Raw genomic sequence first — 23,374 nt, 5'->3', positions numbered from 1 at the left:
TTGGGGACCCACACCTGCACCCACCTACACCAACACCCACATGGCTGTAAGCCATGTCAAATTACATTTTCAAGAACACAAAACAGCAGAGCTGATGGCATCAGCTGTAATTGTTCTAAGAGTGCAAGGCCTTCAAGTACAGGTGCCAAATTAGCATTTGTGAGGTCAGGTACTATAGTTGAGAAAAGAAATGAGAATGCCAGGCTTGGAATCTGCATTCAGATTCATCCTTAAAATGTTCATTTGGTGCTCCTCCAGACCAAACCCTTCTGATTTTCTCTTTCTGGACCAAGCTTTGTGGACATGGGATAGAACGGAAAAGTGCCTTCCCTAAGCTGCTGCTGAAAGAGTGAGAGAACACAATTGTCTAAAATGTCTTTGTAAAAATTTGCTGTAGCTTTAACAGCACCCTTCCCTGGAAACACCTGAATTCAATAATTTGGAAGGGTACCTACTTATTTTTGGCCATAGTGTAGTAGTGGTGGTTAGGTGTCCACTTATTTTAATTTCATAATTTCAGATGCATTTGTGTCTGTTTTGTTTTAAAAATTCCTTCTCTGTTATCTTGCATCTGCATTGGCATCATACCTTTTCTAACAAAAAACCTGTGATATCTGTGTTTGAATGCAAGATGATGCAGGATGAATTGTTTTGACTTTTTTATTCTGAAAACCCCAATTGTAGTCTTATAAAATTCCTCAGTGGATAAAAGTGTGATTTTGTACCTATGATTACACAGGTACAAAAATTATTAAAAATAATGGGAAAATTAGTGTATAACTTAAATATTTAAAAGTCTTTTCTGGGTAACAGTAAGAACAAGCAATGCCCATTGTATTGAACATGATATAATAAAACACAGGTGTATGAAAAACAAGTCATTGGGTAAATAGAGCAAGGCCAGAGGTGTAATTAATCATACATGAAAAAACGGGCGTACATTTTCTTTTAGCAAATTATATGCTAGAAAAACAATCTGATCAACATATAAAAGTGACAGATGTAACCCATTCTTCCTGCCTTGATCATCATGTGGACCATACTCATCCTCGCAGGTATTGCAGCAGTGTCTGCTGAGCCCCGAAACTTTCATGGGTAAGAAGGAAATGCATGATATAGCAAAAATGTAACTAAATGAAAATACTTGTATTAGTTTTATTCATATTTTTTTGTATATTTTTAGGGAGAAAGTATTTCGGGCGTTTCCACAAACATATGAACAAGCGCAGCTTATAAAATCTCTGGGAGGACATGCAAAGGTATGTTATCAATTTAGAGTTTTACCTTGAACTAATAAATATTTGCCTCTTCTTCAGCTGAATCAGCATTTATTTATGCATCCAAATTTTCTGAATGGAAACAGGGACAATATTTAGTACAATATATTTAGCAAAAGAACATTCTTGCCATTCTTCTGGATTACAGGGGCTGAAAAATTAATGGGCGAAAATGGTCAGTGAAGCCTACTGGAGGTCATTTTGCACTATTTTTGTATACAGTTTTATATATATACATATATATATATATATATATATATATACTGTATATACAATTTTGTACATAAGGAACTGTGTGACTTTTGAAGTTGTTTTACATGCTAGTGGTCCTATATTCCATTTATGTCTGTTATAAAAACTATACCCAATTCAGGTATCATCAGCTGTAACAGGATATCATGTTCCTCAATCAGTTTTTATTTTCAAGTTGCTCATGCCAGTGGTTGCACTTTTCTGCTAGCTGTAAGATTAGAGTCTAGCTAAGGAGCCCAATGGATCCTCAACAAAACATGATAGTCAACATATTACTGACAATTTAAGTCAGTCAATCATCACTAAGATATTCAGCTATCACAGCAATGGACCAGTTATAAGGGCCATGAAATGGGACAGGCCAGAGCAACAACAAACAAAACTGTTGTGTTTTACATTTGTTTTTTCCCATAGGTACAATTTAAGAATCGTTTGTCCCAGAATCTTATGGTTGAGCACTATTTATGGATATCCAAGTACATGGAATTTATATATATTGGATAACTACAACATATCTAATGATACAAAAAAGTAGATCAGTTTTTAAAATGTATTTTATTTTCCATTAAATACAACTCTGCAGAGAGTAGTAAGTAGTCTCAATGGCCCTTTGTTCACACTGGAATAAAATGTTTTCCTCGCTCAAGAACAGAATGGTATATTACAGCAAGCATCACGTAATTTCACGTTTCATATCTGTCATTGTTAGTGAAGGAAATGGGAGTCACAGGAATATCAATATTGTCTTGAGTTTTCTTAGTACTGTGTATTTCTAAGAAAGCAACATGTTGTGTATAGCATAGTAAGCATGAATCAAAACTGCAGACTATTCTATAAAGATCTTTACAATACTCGTAGATAGCTTCTAACAGCTAGCCTTCCACTCAGTAAATATTATATTAGATAAATTGGTAAATGTGATTGTGCATCTCATTGCACCCAGTCAGAACCAAAAGAGTCTTATTCAAAATAAGAAAATCTACATGACCTATCACATATCACACTGTAGTGATTTGTGTGGCCATTCATTGTGAATAACTCTGCAATGCACTATACATTAGGGGAGAACACACAATGCCATGCATTGTGGTGCAGTGCTGCTTAAAAAAGGGTTATGTGTGTTTTTTGGGTCCATTGTAGTGCTTTGGCAATCCATTCATGGTGAATAAACTAATATACGTAAACCAGTGTCCCAAAATACTAAACCCTGTGAAAAACACTCTAAAAAAGCCTCACTTTCACCCTTGAAAGTATAAATTAATTAACTAAATACCCTTTTTAGTGTTCATATAATTAATCAAATACCCTTCGTAGTGTCCATATAAACAATATAAGTAATCAAAATGTAATCAAAATAACAAAAATAAAGCCCATAAATAATTTCTTCCAAAAACTTGCCATGTAAATCCAGTATGTGCCGTATACCTCAAAATAAAAGAAAACTCAATAGTGTATTATCCTCACACAAATTCTTCAAAATATCACAAATAATTATACCAAAACCCTATAGGTCTCATGCAAAAACGCATAAATCGTGCAAACACGTGGTGACCTGTGAAACACGTGATAGTGAACCACTCTGTGTATAAATATTATAAAGTACTTCAGTGAATTCTCAGTGCACACATCTAATGTGGCTGAATTGCATACCCTTACCCAAATGAGTAATAAGCCAGCCTTTATATATATATCCAAAGGAGGGTACAGATACAGATCTGCTAGGACCTTGTGGGTACCTTCTGATCCCCCAAAACTCCTATCGATACTCTTGTCTCCTTTAGCATTCCAGTATATTCATTCATAGAGAGAAGAAGATTTGTATAGTGTAGTATGTTTAAAGATATGATAACTCCACGCTTTATTAGTAATGTTTACATAAAACGGCACACATCAAGCTTAAAAGATCCCATGATCCACCTTGCAGCAGCTTCCAGGAACGCCAACCGCTTTTCCCACAGTTAAAATGGTGACACCCCTTATGAGGAAGTGACAGCCGGGTGCCCACTAGGCATGCGCGAGAAGCGCTGCGCTTTGTGAATGGTCCAGTGTCTTCTGGGACACATGACAGGTCCCAGAAGGCGCCGGGCCATTCACAAAGTGCAGCGATTCTCGCTCATGTGCAGTGGACACCCGGCTGTCACAGAAGCCAGCGCAGAAAGAAGAGGGAAGGACAACTCCACGTAAGTGGGAGCAGGTACCTGTCAAATTCAGGTACCCGCTCCCCCTCCCCAAAGGTCCACAGTCTCTGGTCATCCCCTGCACTGTCTGCAGTCTCTGGTCATCTGTACTATGTCCACAGTCTCTGGTCATTCCCTGTACTGTGTCTGCAGTCTCTGCTCATCTCCTGTACTGTGTCTGCAGTCTCTGGTCATCTCCTGTACTGTGTCCGCAGTCTCTGGTCATCTCCTGTACTGTGTCCGCAGTCTCTGGTCAGCTCCTGTACTAATATCTCCGCAGTCTCTGGTCATCTCCTGTACTTTGTCCGCAGTCTCTGGTCATATCCTGTACTTTGTCCGCAGTCTCTGGTCATCCCCTGTACTGTGTCCGCAGTCTCTGGTCATCTCCTGTACTGTGTCCGCAGTCTCTGGTCATATCCTGTACCGTGTCCGCAGTCTCTGGTCATCTCCTGTAGTATGTCTGCAGTCTCTGGTCATCTCCTGTACCGTGTCCGCAGTCTCTGGTCATCTCCTGTACTGTGTCCGCAGTCTCTGGTCATCTCCTGTACCGTGTCCGCAGTCTCTAGTCATCTCCTGTAGTGTGTCCGTAGTCTCTGGTCATCTCCTGTACTGTGTCCGCAGTCTCTGGTCATCACCTGTACTGTGTCCGCAGTCTCTGGCCATTTCCTGTACTGTGTTCGCAGTCTCTGGCCATCTCCTTTACTGTGTCCGCAGTCTCTGGCCATTTCCTGTACTATGTCCGCAGTCTCTGACCATCTCCTGTACTATGTCCGCAGTCTCTGGCCATCTCCTGTACTGTGTCTGCAGTCTCTGGTCATCCCCTGTACTGTGTCTACAGTCTCTGGTCATTTCCTGTACTGTGTCTGCAGTCCATTCGTTCAGAATATTTTTTTTCTTGTTTTCCGCCTCTAAAACCTAGGTGCGTCTTATGGTCAGGTGCGTCTTATGGAGCGCGAAATACGGTATATATAAAGGCTGGCTTATTACTCATTTGGGTAAGGGTATGCAATTCAGCCACATTAGATGTGTGCACTGAGTGTTCACTGAAGTACTTTATAATATTTATACACAGAGTGGTTCACTATCACGTGTTTCACAGGTCACCACGTGTTTGCACGATTTATGCGTTTTTGCATGAGACCTATAGGGTTTTAGTATAAATAATTGTGATATTTTGAAGAATTTGTGTGAGGATAATACACTATTGAGTTTTCTTTTACTATGAGGTATGCGGCACATACTGGATTCACATGGCGAGTTTTTGGAAGAAATTATTTATGGACTTTATTTTTGTTATTTTGACTAAATTTTGATTACTTATATTGTTTATATGGACACTAGGAAGAGTATTTGATTAATTATATGAACACTAAAAAGGGTATTTAGTTAATTTGTTCATGGTGAATAGGCTATCTTAGTGCAATGCTAGTTACCATGCAGCAAAACGAGCATTAACAAACAGAATGCATACATGTGAATGGGTCCTTACTGTAGCGGTGGCATCAGTCTCACAGACTCCTGCCAGGCTCTCATTTGCCATTTGCATCTTCGTCTTTGAAACACCCATGGGCAGTGGTCACATGGATAATACGTAAATGTAAATCTCCCCAATGAGAACAGGATACCAATAAAGATTTACAGAGCTTTTAACCCTTTACCTCTCTTTCCATAAATCAGAAACAAACTTTGGCCAAAATTACACTTTAATTGTTCAGTATTAACGTATTAATGTGTTCTTAAACCCTCCATAAAAAAGAATAATTGTAGCAGTACACCTTATATTATCATTGTATCCTGTCCACTGTTTTGTGCAATCTTCGCTGCTTATTGAGCCTTCGGAAGTCTAATGTCTATAGGGTGGCTCTTTGACTTGCACGGTCTGCCTGGAGCCATACTGACATGGGAACTCCCATCCAGAACCGAATCTTCACACACTGCTTAGTGCTATGCTCCGGGGTTGCGGTGCTCTGGTGCTGTATTCGTCCGGGACATGTGTAGTACAAGTCGCTAGCCCTCTGGTACTGTGTTTGGCCAATGCATGCACAACTAAAAACAGCTCAAAACAAACTTCAGAGCATAATAAGAGATAATAACAATATATTAGATGATAGTTGGGTGGAGATCACAAATCAATGTCACATTATTACTAATATTATTACAGGTACTTATTTAGCACCATCAATTTACGCAGCAGTTTACATATATATATATATATATATATATATATATAACACATTTAAGCTTTAACACTACTTTAAGTAAAAACATTGAGATGTTTATAAAAATATTGCTTTGTTGTAAGTGCATTTTAAATTTGTCTAAGGATTAATTTTCGGGCATAGAATGTTGTTTCTGACAGACCTTTAAATATTGCATTATAGAAATATTGTAAGTCTTGTTGTTCTAACCTTTCCTCTTTCATGTGTATGCCTATAAAATGTTCTTTTTATCTGAATCATAAAGACACTTCAATGTCCTTGCACAACGGAAAACAAAACTTAAATCATCTGGCAATACAGTAGAAATGCATTTTACTTGTAATTTCAAAAGGATTTTTTCACATTCTTACTGTTCCATTAACACTTTCCTATATAGCATTTGTTTTGGAGGTAGGCAAATAGTAAATGACAAAGGGCTGCCCAGGGGTAGGCAATATTGGCACTGCAACTGTGGCAAAACTACAAATCCATCATGGCTCTGCCTTAGGAAGTCACGCCTGTGACTGTCAGTCTTGCAATACCTTATGGGACTTGGCCACAACAGCTGCCAAGGTTGCCTACCCTTGTTTTAACCTTTCCTGCTTGATCCATAACTAAACTCACTTAAAGTAGCTATGTCTGGATAATTATATTTATTTATAGGATTTAATAACTTGAATCAAGGTAACAGATGGCGTTTAAAATAATGCTTTTTGAGGAATACAGCTACAGTGTGTAGCAGAGATTGCCTACAATGGGTATTCACTAAAGAATCAATGAGCTCATACCAGTAGAATCCATAAAACATCTGGTTATGTAATGGATATGTGAGTATTTTATGGCAGCCTCTTCCTACATTTAATCATAGGGGGTTCAAATCAACAAACAAGCCTCATTTTGTTAATACCAAAGTCACTCCGTTCTGCATTTTATTAGTTCAATAATTATTGTATTTTTACAATACTTTTAATGAAAGTAGCAATCTTTATTTGGAATACTGTAATCATGGATTATCATTTTAATTTTACATAACAGCTTGACTTTTGGGTTCCCGACTCTGTGGATCTCGTAGAACCAGGCAGACGTGTTGACTTCCGTGCTGAGAGACATGTGTCCTATGATGTTCAGGCCATGCTTGAGCAGAGTGGAATTTCATTTGAGTAAGTTGAACTTTAAAGTTAAATGGCAGCCTATGGATCTGGAGGACACATTATGCTGAATGTAACTTAGATAGGGAAGGTAGTCAATGGAGATTTTTTTTTACCTTTTTAATATTGCATCACGACACACTAAAAGTCTTTTTGGGCAAATAATTTACACAACATAAAATTGGGGGTGTGCTGACATGGGTGCCATGGTAGCATTTACGCAGGTTTGTAATTGCAATTAATGAATGATTAGCACATGTATAAATGTCATTCACAACATCTGAAGTGTCTGCTTAAGTATGGGGTTTTGTTTTCTTTAATATTTATTAATGTGTTTATTAAAGTATATCTCTGGCCGAACCATTTTTTTTTTGGGGGGGGGGAGTTGGCTGAGAGGGAGGATTTACTGTTATCTTACACATCATTGGAGAGATTTTCCTCTTTCTTTATGTCCGGTGACAATGATGTCACCAAAAGGAAGGTGAAGTAACATCTGCAACAGGAATACAAAGCCTTCCCCCTACTCTAAGTAAAAAAGAGTTTTGTATCGCTTCATTGCATTGTTGTTGCAGATTTTATTCTACATTCTGTCTTTTGAAACCATTGTCACTGAGATAGTAAAATAATTATTGAGAGGAAATCTTTCTTATGGACCCCCAGCTAACTGTATAAACAGAGATGCTAATCTTTCTCTATCCAGAAAGAAAAAAAAATAAAAATGTACATACACTTGATTTTATTTTTCAGATCATGTATAATAGTGATCTATATTTAGCTGTTATCACCATAAAATAATCACATATTACAGTTATTTGAGTAAGTTGAGTCTCTTCTAAGATGGCCTTAGGAGCTTATTGGACATCCAAGAAATCAGGTAGACACTGCATATTCTCATGTTCCCTCAATGCAGAATTATAGTTGTTATACCAGGATGCAGTGACATCTTTTAAATTGCTCTGTAGTATGATCAGAAGCCTAGTTGAGTTGATTTAGTAATTCGGCATTGAGCTGGATCATAAACAGCCAGTGTTTCCATCTCTGACCGATTGCAGCCACTGCAGTGCTGAGGCAAAGATCATTTTAAAACAGCACTAGGGAACAAAAAAAGTCCCCCAGCTAACTAACCATCTGATTTTTACAGCTATGTTTTTCTAAAATGTATAGCATATGATAATCTGCTTTATCTTCAGAATTTTGATCGATGACCTGCAGGTTGCACTGGAAAAGCAGCGTGATAGCAACATTCGTGCAGTACACAGCTATGAAAAGTACAATGATCTTGATACTGTACGTATGTCTACTGTAGCATTCTAAAAATGTATATGAAGTATTCATGTTAACTAAATATATTTGTTTCCCAAAGATCAATGCCTGGTCTGCTAACATTGCCGCTCAGAATCCAACTCTGGTGTCCCGCTTAGAGATTGGTACCTCATACGAGGGACGTCCTTTGTATCTGCTTAAGGTACTTTTACTATCAGGATGATTGTCAGTTTAACTTTATACATATTCATATTCAAATATAATGTAGTGTCATAAGGAATAATGATTTCTCTAGTTTGGATGGAGTAGAGTGGGACTGGATTACATGTTGGGTTTTCCTGGCTGTCCAGGAGCCTTAGTAGGGACATGCTTGTCTGAGCTGTTTATTCTCACTTGCCTGTGTGTTCTCCATAAATCACTGTAGAGAAGCTTTTCTTAATATGGAGGAACCCTTGAAATAATTTTCAAGTCTCAATGAATGGTGAACCCTTGATAATAACTGCTACAGTATATCTAATGCTCGCAGTACAATAGTACAATAGTCACTGGGAAGAATGCTCCTCACATTTGAGGTCATTGGGATGAATCCCTCTAATAGATAGGTAAAAAGATAATTAGTGTCAGTGTTTACCTATCTGAGGGGCAGAAATTGCTCATGGAACCCCTTGCAACATCTAAAGGAACCCCAGGGGTCAGTGAAACTCTGGTTGAAAATGGCTGTTGTAGAGGATACACTAGAGGCACAGAATATACATATACACATAGCTTGGTGAAAGCAAAGTGGCAGCTCTGCAGAGACACTCACCATCTATCAAGTCTGTGCAATAATAGGATTCTGATGTCCACTCCACACAAATGGAAAAATCTCTTTAGCAAGACTTACGGAAAGAAGTTTAATTTCAAAATGATTTTTAGTGAGTAGACAGGGCCATTTTTAGAAACTCATTTAGTTTGGGGGTAGGGCTCCCAGCTTTGCCAGCTAGCATAATGGCATGTTTACTATATTTCTTTATGATCTTCCCATGAGTGGCCAACAAAGATTCTGGCTGCTTTGTGGTCTGTTCAGATTTTACATATTTTTCTATCAAGAACAGGTATGTCTACAATAGCATCACCCTGCTCTATATTGCTTATTTGGTAAAAAATGTGTGACGCAAAATGAATGAATTTGTTTATATTCAAGGTTGGAAAAAGTGGAACAAACAAAAACGCTGTCTTCATGGACTGTGGATTCCATGCTAGAGAATGGATCACCCCTGCTTTCTGTCAGTGGTTTGTGAAGGAAGTGAGTACATATTCCTTTGCACAATATCAACTTAGGAGAGGCTTTAATGGAAATATGGAGTGTAACATGATGATTCAAAGTCCTGGTAATTTTTGGGAGCATATTTATAATGTAGTGATGAATATTTGCTGCCCCAAACCAGAAAACAAAAGAGACATTACCCTGCTGGTATAAGTAAGGGTAAATCCGGTGTCCAAGTGTACTTTCAGAAGCACAGGTCACGCAAGGAGAATACGTCACTATATGGGCCCAATGAGTCCCGATGAAAGTGTGAGATGGCCTCAGCTGCCACTCCAGCCACGCCCTCTGACACTTGTCACCCCGCCCACTGGAGCTTTATCACAGAGGTGACCTCTGCGACCAAGCCCCAGTTGGTGGGGCAAAACTCATCAGAGGGCATGGCTGAAGTGAAGGCTGAGGCCATCTCACAGTTTCATCTGGACTTATCGGGCTGGTAGAGCGGTGTCTGTCTCTTTGTAGTAGTGATATTTTGAAAACATTCACTGGTGGTGAATTATTTGTATGTTAAATACATTCAGTGGGAAGATTCACCTGCAGAGAATACTTGGTGAATGTCACTTTTACTGCTTTATAAATATGCCCTAGGGGTCTTCAATGTAGAAAGAATTGATTATGGTTATATTTAAAGATTGTTTTTCATTTATATAAACATTTTTATATATTCACAGAAAATCATAAACATAATTTCTAGAGTGCCTTTAAAAGTCAGTTGTGGCCAACTAAAAAGGCCTTGTCACAAGACAACAAAAATCCTCCCATTTGTATGTGAAATAATGTATTTTATGCATGGTATTTATCTGCAAAAGCCTCCCTAGTGTAGACATACAAAGGCCTTGAGACAGCTAGGGAGCCACCATCTTAGATGAGATATCAGCAGTTCCAACAGACTCTGATAAAAACATCCCTCACTGTTCTGAGTTTTTACTGTGTTTTTCTACCTCCTTGGAACACCCACTGTGAGCTCCTGAACCTTTCTTTTCCCCATAACTCCATGTTGTTTGAAATAAGAAGTGCACTGCTCTATACACTCTCCAAATCACATAATCAATAGTCCAGATAAAGATAAGATAAAAAACCTTGAGCCTTTACAGCCACTTTAAGAACCAGAGTTTATTGTCGATTTAACCACTTGCCCTCCAGAAGATTTATCTCCCTCCCTGACCAGGCCATTTTTTGTGATACGGCACTGTGTTACTTTAACTGACAATTTCGCAGTCATGCAATGCTGTACATAAATTAAATTTATGTCCCTTTTTTCCCTTAAATAGAGCTTTCTCTTGGTGATATTTGATCACCTCTGCGGTTTTTCTTTTTTGCGCTATAAACAAAAAAAATACGAACAATTTTGAAAAAAATTTTTTTTTTACTTTTTGTTATAAAACATATCTATCAAAAAAAATTTAAAAAATCAAAGTTCTTCATAAATATAGGCCAAAATGTATTCTGCCACATGTTTTTGCTAAAAAAAAGTCCCAATAAGTGTATATTAATTGGTTTACATGAAAGTTATAGCATCTACAAATGGCGGTATATATACTGGAATTTTGTTTACATTTTTTTTATACTAGTAATGGCAGTGATCAGTGACTGTAGCGGGCATTCTGAACCTGGGTGGGAACTGACTAACTGTCACTGACATCCCAATGACACTAATACAGTGATCAGTGCTACTAAAAAGCACTGACACAGTAATAATGACACTGGGAAGGAAGGGGTTAACATATCAAAAGGTTAACTGTGTGCTATGTGCTGTTTTACATGATGTGCCGTGTGTGTTTTACTAGGGAGGCATGCTGTTTTGTATCTCTATGCTGAGCAGAGAAATACAAAGCAGCATGTCCTTGCTGGCAGGAGAGAGACCTATGTTGTTTAAACACAGGTGTCTCCCCTGTCAGCTTTCCCCGACGATTGCCGGGTGCCAGTGGGGAATCTCCGGCCGGGACCCTGTGATTGACATCCGTAAATGCCAATGGCGGCATGGGTAGGGCAGCGCGCGCACCCACTACTCGAAATGAAAATCACACATATATACATGATTTTGCACAGCCCTGCCACCCTGTAGCAATACTTCTACTATAGGGCGGCGGGCAAGCAGTTACGCAATACTTTAGGCTAAAGTCTTCTTTGTTTTGAAAGTTTTTTCTTTGTGCACTTCCAAGATATTCAGCCCTGTCATGTGATTTGATAATGAACTTCAATAAGCATAGGACATTGTATGAGATATAGTTAACTTATATTCATATTTGTTTCATATCTCAGGCAGTTGACAATTATGGCAGTGATGATCAAATTACCGATCTCTTGGACAACCTGGACGTCTATGTTCTCACAGTTATGAATGTTGATGGTTATGTATATTCTTGGAACTCAGTAAGTAGCCTGTGACACCAAATAAGAAAAAGGAGCTGTTATTTTAGTGTAACTAAACTTTCTAATTCTGGTAATGTTTGCTGTAGAACCGCATGTGGAGAAAGACTCGTTCTGCTAACAAGAATTCTGCCTGCGTTGGAACTGATCCAAACAGAAACTTCAATGCTGGATGGTGCAGTAAGTGGTCTTATGTTTTTCCAAAACATTTTTAAACTTAAAAATGTAATGTATTGCAGCTTACCAATCCCTAGATGTGGTGGCTTCATTAGTTTTATTAATTTCCCTCTGATTTCACCTGGTGATCTGGCCGGAAACACATCTATTGTATTAGAGTGTCTCCGCCCTGGATGAAGGAGCACAGGGGAAGCAGCACTGTCAGTGTAGGGGGAGGGGAGTGTTAGATGGACTAGCAGATTTAGATAACAAATTGAAGCCAAACTCCAGCTCACACTGCAGTTACAGCTAACAGTTATTTTAGGATAAAGGTTTTCAATCAATAAATAAAAGCTGTTCCTTGTAAGCACCCCTTTCATTGGTAAATGGTTTGGCTCAACACTCTTACTGGTTGGATCACCAGATCATAATAAAGGAAAGAAATCCCAAAAAAGAAAACAAATGGAGCCAGCACGTCTAAGAATTTGTAGGCTGCAATATAATAAATGTTTGCTTTTAGGTTTGATACCACTTTAAAAATTATTTTAAAAATGTATTTCTTAAATTTATGTACAGTGTATAGACCGGCGTTAGGAAATAAAGAATGTTCCAGTGTCTGAATGTTTGCTAGTCCCAACAGGCTTTGCCATTATTGGTGTTGTAGTTTCTCCACAGCTGTAGATGTGCAGGTCATCTAATATGCAGATATGCAAGTTGTCTAATGACATCCTTGTATATTTACACTTGTAAACAGGTGCCTACGGGGAGTTGTGTGCTTAGTCTAGCTAGTTGGTGTGCCCAGCTAAGGAAGGGGTTAATTTCCAGGACCTCCATTTCTGGGGTTTTTGTCTAGGACCAGCCTTCTAACCCAGGCATAGATAAATAATGGGGAAGAACTAGTTTTGGAGGGAGGCCAGGGAAGAGTTGGAGAGAGAGTGCACCAAAAACTTGGAGTCCAGGAGTTTGAGAGCCAGCGTGTAGTCCCATAAGATATGGTTTGGTGGACACTACCAGTTGCTGGAGATTGCCAATCATGGACTAACACCTGTAACGATATGCCTAGGCAGCCACCTCCATTAGTTAGTTTAGGGTCTGGATTAAGTTGTGTCTGTTTGTTCTTCTGCTACAAAGAGTTACAGTAAAGTTTGTTCAACTGTTCCAAAGCCTGGTCTAAAATCATTCAAAGGGGTGCATGATGGTTTCTGGCGAATGAAAGAACAGGGCCAGTAAAGCATATATGGGGTATGAAGCATTGCTACTACAAAGGGTTAACTCAGTAGAAGACGTGGAGGAAGAAAACAGTTGCAATGGGCAAGCAAGGAATGGTGCAAAGTGTACAGCAGCCTGTTATGAAGTGTGGTACCTGGCATGGCAGAGGGCCTTCGAGTAGCGAGGGAGTCGGTGATCTGGCTTCCTCCCCACCAGTTGGTTCCCTGAATGCATCAGGATGGGTTCCGTGTTATGGAGACCCACAGACTACCCAAATGGAAGAAGCTAAGTGACAGCATGCATGAAATCCGCACTAGTGTTCGTTGGGACCTCATTCTGTTACTGGAAGTGAGATGACAGGAGTATGATGGATAGGTGGAAAGGGCACGGGCTCAGCAGTGTCCCTCCTAAATGCAACAAGGAAAGTGTGTAGTGAAACAGGATGTAGTGCTTCACAGAGGAACTCTGTAGGTCACAAAGCTGAACACAGTGTACGGCTCGTCTCTAATCCAGGGTACTGCCATAATGTTGATGTCACATGAATGTGGCCTGTCTGGTTCCGGGCATTGCAAAAATGAAAAAAGGTACACCCACATGCAGGGTGAGTGCCCCACATGCAGGGTGAATGCCCCACTCTCACACTATTTCCACCTAATTCCATCAAAAAATGCTTTAATTTAGTAAATGCAAATACTGCTCAGATTTATGCGGTATTAGTTAAAGTGAAATTAAACACACTGTTTAATTTACATTGTCCCTTCTCTTTCAGTATATGGATAATGACAATGTAATTATTTGAATTAAAAAAACATCTAAGTGCCTTTTATCTAATCAATATACAGCTGTTACATGTCCCAGCTCTTTCCCAGCCTGTCTGCAGGGAAACAGTGGCTGGAGGAGCTTCTAGTCCTGTGCTACTGGTCACCGTTCAAAAGAAAAAAAAAAGAAAAAAAGAAAACAGCCTTTGAGATACAGAGTTAAAAAATAAATAAATAAATATCAATAAACTGTTTTAAATAATCATACATTATATATTTGAAATCAAATCTTTATTATTTTTTGGCTATAACATGGTGTGGGTGGATTTTTGCCAATCACAGGCTGTGTCATTCCCTTTCAGCATCTCAGAATAACAGGGAGGTATAGCCTCCATCAATCTACAGGTAATATTCCACCCCCATTGTGTTTAGTTGGTTAGTGGGCATGGAGGAGGGAGGGAGTGGGCTGTCATTTACCACTGGGTATACACCCACGTGTGACTCTATAGTCACATGGGCTAATCAGATGTGATAGAGAAGAAATGCTAAGCTTAGAAAGTCAATGAACCACTGCATTGAATCCCAAACTGCATTGAGGACATGATCAAAAAGGGGAGATAGAGAACAGCAGGATCCACCATGTTTCTTGCAGAAAATCCCATAGTGACTGAGGGTATGAACAGCGTGTAATACAGTATTTATTGTTAGCTTTTTATGTTGTGGGTTTAGTGACACTTTAAAGTAAGATGCTATATTAAGCCCTCCCTCCTAGATTGTAAACTCCAAGGAGCAGAGCCCACCTATCCAGGGGCGGACTGACCGTTTGGAAACTCGGGCACTGCCCGAGGGCCCGGGGTCAGTAGGGGCCCCATGAGATGCCCCTGGTACCTTTTTCATAGGCTTTTTTTTAGTTTGGGCAAGAACACAGGGGCCCCATGATCCCCTATTTCCCGGGGGCCCCATGAGTTGTCAGTCCGCCCCTGCTCCTATCCCTCTTGTATTGAACTGTATTGTGCTGAGCAAACTGTTGGCGCTATATAAATCCTGTATAATAATAAGAATAATATTAACAAATCTGTATGAGATAACATCCACATGTGGGCTTCATGTATGAAATTCCTTGAAAGAAGAGCTGTCCTTGTTGCTCACAGTTTTTTTCTGCCATGTGTATATGACCTATTTTCAAAGGTTTTTTTTAAATGAATACATTGCTGCATTTTACATATTCAATAATCTATTTAGCGTAATATGGTTTTATTAATTAATATTTTCTTTTTAAGCTGTCGGAGCTTCTTCAAACCCTTGTGATGAGACATACTGCGGTACTGCTCCTGAATCTGAAAAGGAATCTAAAGCTCTGGCTGACTTTATACGTGCCAACATTGGCTCCATCAAGGCTTACCTGACTATCCACTCTTATTCCCAGATGCTGCTGTTCCCTTACTCTTATACCTATGCTCTCGCTAAAGATCACACTGAACTGGTAAGTTTGACAACACATATTTTTTGTTTCTAGATGGTGGGGTTGATTTACTAAGTGACGATAAGCTGTTTACTTACCAAAATAAGTTTTTAATTGGCTTAGAGAATAAAGTGGCGGTGTGTTGAGTTCAATCATCCAATCACGTACAAACAAAAAAAACTTGTTTTTATTTATTTATTTTAAAATCATTATTATTATTTTTTTCTTGCATATGATTAGGTATTCTTTGCAAAGGGAGCTTCACCTCATTCCCTAAGCTAAGTGAAAATTCACTTTACAAACTAAACATATTCTACCCATTTAGTAAATCATCTCCAATATATTATCAATGCACTGTGTTAAATTATATTTGAAAGTGTGTAAAGAGCAAGTACACCAATTACTGATAACTCATGATTTTAAGAAGTTAGCTTTTAAAAACTATGAGTTCATGTAGGAATATGTCACCTAAAAGCATAAAACTATCTTTCAGTACCTTGCCCTACCTGACTTGTAAACAAGCAATGGTTTTGCTTACCTCTTGATGGAATCTCTTTAGAAACACGCTGGGATTGATTTACTAAAGACAAACAGTCTTTTTATTTTGCAAGGGAAGTTGCACTTTGCAGGGACATTTTTACTAGAGCTTAGTTTATTAGTAAAAACACAAGGGGTTGTTGATCCTAGAAATATTTGACCACCTTCTGGGGAATCAGGAAGATTTTTTTTCCCCTACTGGAGCAAATTGCACCAAGAGATATATACACTTTTTTTTTGCCTTCCTCTGGATCAGCTGTGGGATAGGATTCTGTGTATGGAAATCTTCTATTTATGTATTCTCCTTTTTTTTATTGGCAGAACTGGATGTCTTTTTTCAACCTAAATAACTAAATAAATGTAATTATGCAACTATTTGAATAATGTGAAGCTCTGTTGTCTGTCATCATCCAATCATGTGCATGCAAAAATATTGTTTTTTTCCATTTCCTTGTACATGATTGGGTATTCTTCACACAATTAAATTTCACCACATGCACTAGGCTCCGGGGAAAATTGTCTTGCAAAGTGCAACTTCACTCACAAAGTGAAAAGCCTGTTTTAAATCAACCCAATAGAAACCACATTACATGTCACCAATGTTTGGCAGTTCTAGGTGTCTTATCCTTTAACTTTTTTCTTAAAAGTTTGATTTAAACAAAAAAATAAAATAAAAAGAGCACACCTGCAGAAACATTATAAGATTATAATTTCAAAAATAGTGATACCAGTCAATGTGTAAAATAAATATATGTGCATGGAATTACTGAAAAAGTAGCCAAATCATAAAAGATACCTTATTTGTAAAGAAAATGTTTAAACAGATATGACATTATCAAAGTGTTTAGATACCGTTCTTTTGGACACAGGATGCTAACTCTCACTATTTATCTCCCTGATTACAAATGTATATATAAAAATATCAGTGTTAGCCTTGTCCTCAATTTCAGTTACTACTAAACTAAGCCTAGCATAAGGGAAATATGGGCGCTACTATTGATGACTTTGTTCAAAAAATACTAATGTATGCTAAATGATCAGGTTCCCTATTATTTCTTTCCTGGTGTAAGCTGTGCAATTTCCCATACCTGGAACTGAACTCCTAGCTTGCATCAGACACTGAACTGGAGGGGCGGTAATATTGGATAGGCTTTGCTTTCTATTGCATCTCCATTACTCAGACTCTGATGGAACTGCCAATAAAATGTTATCCACTACTCCGCTAGCAGATTACTTCTAGATAAACTGATGCAGATTGGATGAGCAGTTTTTCATCCTCTCCTCTATAAACAGCTCATCCACTCCCTCATCATATCACGACTCGACTACTGCAACTCCCTCCTCACTGGCCTGCCTCGCCGCTGGCTATCCCCACTTCAGTCGATCCTGAATACGGCTGCCAGACTCATTCACCTTTCCAACCGCTCTGTCTCCGCCACCCCCCTCTGCCAATCCCTCCACTGGCTTCCGATTGCGCAACAGATCAAATTCAAAATCCTAACGCTGACGTACAAAGCTGTCCACCATACTGCCCCGAACTACATCTCTGACCTAATATCCAAGTACCACCCAGCACGCACACTCCGCTCCTCACAAGACCTCCTTCTCTCTAGTTCCCTGGTCTCCTCCTCCCATGCCCGCCTCCAGGACTTCTCCAGGGTGTCACCCATCCTCTGGAACTCCCTGCCCCAACCCATCAGATTATCACCTACTCTCCTCTCCTTTAGGCACACCCTGAAAACCCATCTCTTCAGGGAAGCCTACCCCACCCCCTGCTAACTTGCCGACCTCCTCCACTCTTCCTACCACTCCATCCCCCACAGCTATCTCCTCCTGTGCCACCATCCCCTCCCTCCTAGATTGTAAGCTTGAAAGAGCAGAGCCCTTGAACCCCTCGTGTATCACATTGTATTGGTATTGTTCTGTCACATGTTCTGTCTCCCTTTGTAATGTACAGCGCTGAGCGAACTATTGGCGCTTTATAAATACTGTATAATAATAATAATAAACCCACAAAGGCATGGAAGATGTGGCAAATTTCAATTGACCGAAAGGCAGAAAGTACAAATCCATCCATTTTACATAGTGGATGCTGACAAAGCTAAACACTGGCTGCACATGAAAATTAGGTCTTGTATAGATGGACCCTAAGCTATATAAACACATGAACATAGGATTTCCTATTTTGGAGCGCATACATTATTCTATTTACTACCTATCCTTTGTATGCAGTAATAACAGAGCCAGCACAAGCATGTTGCGGGTGACAAAAACTTTAATTTATTTCTTCAAAAGTTATAAGTATCATTTTGCAGGTGGCTGTTCTTTGAGCAATGATACCCATTATAGAAAACCACACCCCTTTTATTTTACACTTACCAATGGGACATTATATATACCAGTTTAAGATGTTCACAAAGATGTTTATTCTTCTTTTTAATACATTTATGTCACCATGTTATTTCAGAATAATGTTGCCAAGGGTGCTGTTTCTGCTTTGACTTCCCTCTATGGAACTAAATACACTTATGGTCCTGGTGGAACTACAATCTGTAAGTTATTATTATTATTGTACACAATTTATATAGAGCTAACAGTTTTCAGAGTGCTTTACAATACAAGCTCTGGTTCAAACCAAATTCTACTTTGAAATTGCGCTACTTCACTTGAAGTAGTGAGAATTCAAAGGTACAGATCAGTGCCATTTGTACCTTTGATTTCACTGTGGCTTGCAATTTCATTTAACAGAAGTCAATGCAAGTCGCAAAGAAATCAGAAAAAAGTAGTGCATGAACTATTTTTGAAATTGCACTGCTTCAAATCGCACTAATTAAGGCAGTGCCATAGAAATATATTATATACAACTTCAGGTGCAATTTGTAAATCACATGTCACACCTGAAGTCGCATAGGTGTGAACCAGGGCTAAAGAGAGACATTAGAAGTACAATATAAATTAAGATGAGAGGGTTAGGAGGGCAAGTGAAAAAAAAGATAATGAGTTGTTCTAGAAATAAAATTGCAGTTATTAGATACTGGCAGGATAGGCTTCCCTGAAATATGAGTTTTCAGGGATCCACTATAAGCAGATAGCGTAGGAGATAGCCATAAAAGTTGAGGTAAGGAGTTCCAAAGGATGTGAGAGGCTTTGGAGAAATCCTCGATGAAAGTATAGGAGGAGGAGCAGGACATCTTGGAAAGAGCAATGAAGGTAGATTGTGTGATATTTTGAGATGAGGATGGTGATTAGAGATGAGCGAAGTATTCAAAAATTCGATTCGGCTGATTCGGCGAATTTCAGGAAGAAATTCGATTCGATGCGAATTTATTCGCTACGAAGATAACTTATAAAAAGGGTTTCTAGGCTTCAGAGAGCCTTTAAATTAGTGCAGAACACTGTACCTTTAATTTAAATGCCCTTGGAGATGAGGAAGGAGAAGGAGAAGGAGAAGGATGAGAAGAAGGAGAAGGAGAAGGATGAGAAGAAGGAGAAGGATGAGAAGAAGGAGAAGGAGAAGGAGAAGGATGAGAAGAAGGAGAAGGAGAACGATGAGAAGATGGAGAAGGAGAAGGATGAGAAGAAGGAGAAGGAGAAGGATGAGAAGAAGGAGAAGGATGAGAAGAAGGAGAAGGAGAAGGATGAGAAGAAGGAGAAGGATGAGAAGAAGGATGAGAAGAAGGATGAGAAGAAGGAGAAGGATGAGAAGAAGGAGAAGGAGAAGGATGAGAAGAAGGAGAAGGATGAGAAGAAGGAGAAGGATGAGAAGAAGGACGAGAAGAAGGAGAAGGATGAGAAGAAGGACAGTTCTGTGACAGTTTCTGTCTATTTCTGACAGTTCTGTGACATTCACTCCATACAGCGGTTTCAACCGCTGTATGGAGGGAATGTCACAGAACTGTCAGAAATAGCCTATTTCTGACAGTTCTGGGACATTCACTCCATACAGCGGTTGAAACATTGTATCTATTTGTTTCCATAAATGGATCCATTTATGGAAACAAATAGATATAATGTTTCAACCGCTGTATGGAGTGAATGTCCCAGAACTGTCAGAAATAGCCTATTTCTGACAGTTCTGTGACATTCACTCCATACAGCGGTTTCAACCGCTGTATGGAGGGAATGTCATAGAACTGTCAGAAATAGTCTATTTCTGACAGTTCTGGGACATTCACTCCATACAGCGGTTGAAACATTGTATCTATTTGTTTCCATAAATGACATTCTGCAGATACACTTAGAGGAGCTCTGCAGATACACTTTTTGCCGGCTTGGAATTATTCTTATTTTCATCCTACTTCTTCTTCTTCATCCTCATCCTCTTCTTCTTCTTCTGAGGATGAGGATGAGGATGAAGAAGAAGAAGAAGTAGGATGAAAATAAGATTAATTCCAAGCCGGCAAAAAGTGTATCTGCAGAGCTCCTCTAAGTGTATCTGCAGAATAGAGGAGCTCTGCAGATACACTTTTTGCCGGCTTGGAATTATTCTTATTTTCATCCTACTTCTTCTTCTTCTTCTTCTTCTTCATCCTCATCCTCATCCTCTTCTTCTTCTTCTGAGGATGAGGATGAGGATGAAGAAGAAGAAGAAGAAGAAGAAGTAGGATGAAAATAAGAATAATTCCAAGCCGGCAAAAAGTGTATCTGCAGAGCTCCTCTAAGTGTATCTGCAGAATAGAGGAGCTCTGCAGATACACTTTTTGCCGGCTTGGAATTATCCTTATTTTCATCCTACTTCTTCTTCTTCTTCTTCATCCTCATCCTCAGAAGAAGAAGAAGAGGATGAGGATGAGGATGAAGAGGAAGAAGAAGAAGAAGTAGGATGAAAATAAGAATAATTCCAAGCCGGCAAAAAGTGTATCTGCAGAGCTCCTCTATTCTGCAGATACACTTAGAGGAGCTCTGCAGATACACTTTTTGCCGGCTTGGAATTATTCTTATTTTTATCCTACTTCTTCTTCTTCTTTTTCTTCATCCTCATCCTCATCCTCTTCTTCTTCTTCTGAGGATGAGGATGAGGATGAAGAAGAAGAAGAAGAAGAAGAAGTAGGATGAAAATAAGAATTCCAAACCGGCAAAAAGTGTATCTGCAGAGTTCCTCTATTTCTGACAGTTCTCTGACAGCTCCTTCACATGTACAGCGGTTGAAACATCTGTATCCTAAATGGAAACTAATAGATACAATGTTTCAACCGCTGTACATGTGAAGGAACTGTCAGAGAAATGTCAGAAATAGCGGAGCTCTCTGCAGGGACACTTTTGCCGGCTGATCGGGAAAAATCCGATTTGCGCACCCGAAGTAGGCAAATATTCGGATTCGCCGCGAATCAAATTTTTCCTGAAATTCGTATCGAATTCCGGTTCACCTGGTTCGATTCGCTCATCTCTAATGGCGATGTAGCTGGAGGCAATACTGTGGATGACTTTTTATGTTGTTGTTAATATATTATTGCATTATTTTTATTCCATATATCAGTTTATACTGTAGGGGATATCTTCAGTTTGTAGGAAAACTGTTCTTTGCAAGTTACCTTCAGTCTTGGTTCACACTACTGTGACCTGTAAGTCGCGTGACTTACAGTGTGACTTTGCCAGGTAACATGAGTACTACTTTGAAGTGACTCTGAAGCAACTCTGAAGCAACTTTCAGGGAATGCCTGGGCAATCTTCCTGTAATGTTTGATCCAAATCACATCAATATAGATGAGTATCTTACTTTGAGGCGACTTCCATTAAAGTCTATGGGCACAAGTCAGATAGACGTCGCCTTAAAGTAGTACAGGAACCTTTTTCGAAAGTCGGAGTGACTTCAGTAGTACTAATTAAGACAGCTCTCGATGACTAACATGGGATTTCACATGTCATGCAAAAAGTCAGATCCCAAGTTGCAGCAGTGTGAACCGAGCCTAAAAGCCTTCTATTGTATTAATAAAATTAAATTTTACATACTATTAATTATTATTAGATTAAATTCACTGGGTGAATAGCTTACATTTTTTTATTTTTCATATAAGCCCACCATTGGTATTTGAAGAATGAGAATATGCATTGATAGTCTTCAGATTTTCCCATTTTTTTAAATGAAAACATGTCTTTTTGGAAGCTGGCTGTTAGCTCTGGGGCAACTTATACAGAAGTTTTTGAAAATACAATATATTTATGAAAGGAAAAATCCAACTATAGCTGACATTTTGACTTTTCATAGATGCTTCCAAACTATACTAATTATCAGTTTCTTATGAAATCTCTATGCTTGAACTTAGCCCAACTTTCATTTCTTTTTGTTTACTTACTTTATACTATGGAGAATAGAATGTCTCTAAATAGTTCCATTATGCCATTACTGTGATTTTCACAGAGGTCAGTGTGAAAAGGGGAAAAGGACTAAGGGAGGTGAGAACTACTCTATTCTTTTACATAAAGGAGTTCATAAAACAGACAGAGGGGCAGATAAAGTGACAAGGACAACAGCTCAGAAATTTTTCTCCTGGAGTTTCCAAGTCAGCTCAGTTGGGTTAATTAGAATCAAGGTATAACTAAAATAAGACTTTTGGATGAGCCAACTCTAGACTATATATAATATACTGTAAATATCCCTTAAAAAACCCAATATATTCTTTGTTGCAGATCTTGCTGCTGGGGGCTCTGATGACTGGGCTTATGATACTGGTGTGAAGTATTCCTATACTTTTGAGCTGCGTGACACCGGAAGATATGGATTTGTTCTCCCTGAAAATCAGATCAAACCCACTTGCGAGGAAACTATGCGTGCCATCAAATACATTGCCAACCATGTCATGCTCAATGCATAAAAACAACTGAGAATTGTAAAGTTCCATGTTTATTTAATGATTTGATTCCAATCACTTTGACGAGGCTAGGCTTTAATTTGCAGTTGGATAACAGTGGAATAACATGGATATAAAATCTATTGATAGGGAAAGAAAGTTACAATAAAGAATGTTTAGTGGAAATATGGATATAACTGATCATTTATTTTATATTTTACATTGTTGATTAACCACACATACTGTATATAAAGTTCTGATGTATAAGCTTTACTTGTTTTAAAGCAGTCCATCCAGGAAAAGTAAAAATATAAAGTGTAGCAATACTCCCACAGGAGCTGCTTGTATTTTTGCCCAGATCTCCCACTGTTTCACAGCCAGGTACATACGCTTCCACTCGTTGTCTTCAATGACCAGTCTAGGAGATGTTGTTTTGGAAGTTTTATTGTAGAACTGGAGATAGGGATTGGAAATGT

At 38.9% G+C, this 23,374-nt stretch overlaps 1 protein-coding gene across 1 annotated transcript; it reads left to right on the top strand.

Annotated features, from left to right (window-relative positions):
* Positions 1 to 1,011: 1,011 nt before the first annotated feature.
* Positions 1,012 to 23,084, top strand: LOC149469253 (carboxypeptidase B-like). The gene is made up of 11 exons (XM_089669532.1): positions 1,012 to 1,095; positions 1,184 to 1,259; positions 6,940 to 7,064; positions 8,243 to 8,339; positions 8,416 to 8,517; positions 9,499 to 9,600; positions 11,881 to 11,991; positions 12,078 to 12,168; positions 15,392 to 15,594; positions 18,578 to 18,662; positions 22,738 to 23,084. Exons 1-11 carry the CDS (start codon positions 1,031 to 1,033, stop codon positions 22,920 to 22,922), a joined length of 1,242 nt encoding a protein of 413 aa, XP_089525658.1. The 5' UTR covers positions 1,012 to 1,030; the 3' UTR covers positions 22,923 to 23,084.
* Positions 23,085 to 23,374: the final 290 nt, after the last annotated feature.

Source organism: Staurois parvus, unplaced genomic scaffold (assembly GCF_062004578.1).
Source record: "Staurois parvus isolate SC_StPar_1 unplaced genomic scaffold, SC_StPar_1.0 ptg000078l, whole genome shotgun sequence".
NCBI classification, from domain to species: Eukaryota; Metazoa; Chordata; class Amphibia; order Anura; family Ranidae; genus Staurois; species Staurois parvus.
Note: the sequence above shows the minus strand (reverse complement) of the source record. Positions and strands in the feature narration are given on the sequence as shown.

What these genes read in the sequence shown, in the direction of transcription:
- LOC149469253 (XM_089669532.1), top strand. Translation starts at nt 1,031, where the DNA reads ATGTGGACCATACTCATCCTCGCAGGTATTGCAGCAGTGTCTGCTGAG. An exon ending in CTTCAATGCTGGATGGTGCA is followed by an intron (nt 12,169 to 15,391) that starts GTAAGTGGTCTT and finishes TTTCTTTTTAAG; the next exon opens with CTGTCGGAGCTTCTTCAAAC. An exon ending in CTAAAGATCACACTGAACTG is followed by an intron (nt 15,595 to 18,577) that starts GTAAGTTTGACA and finishes ATGTTATTTCAG; the next exon opens with AATAATGTTGCCAAGGGTGC.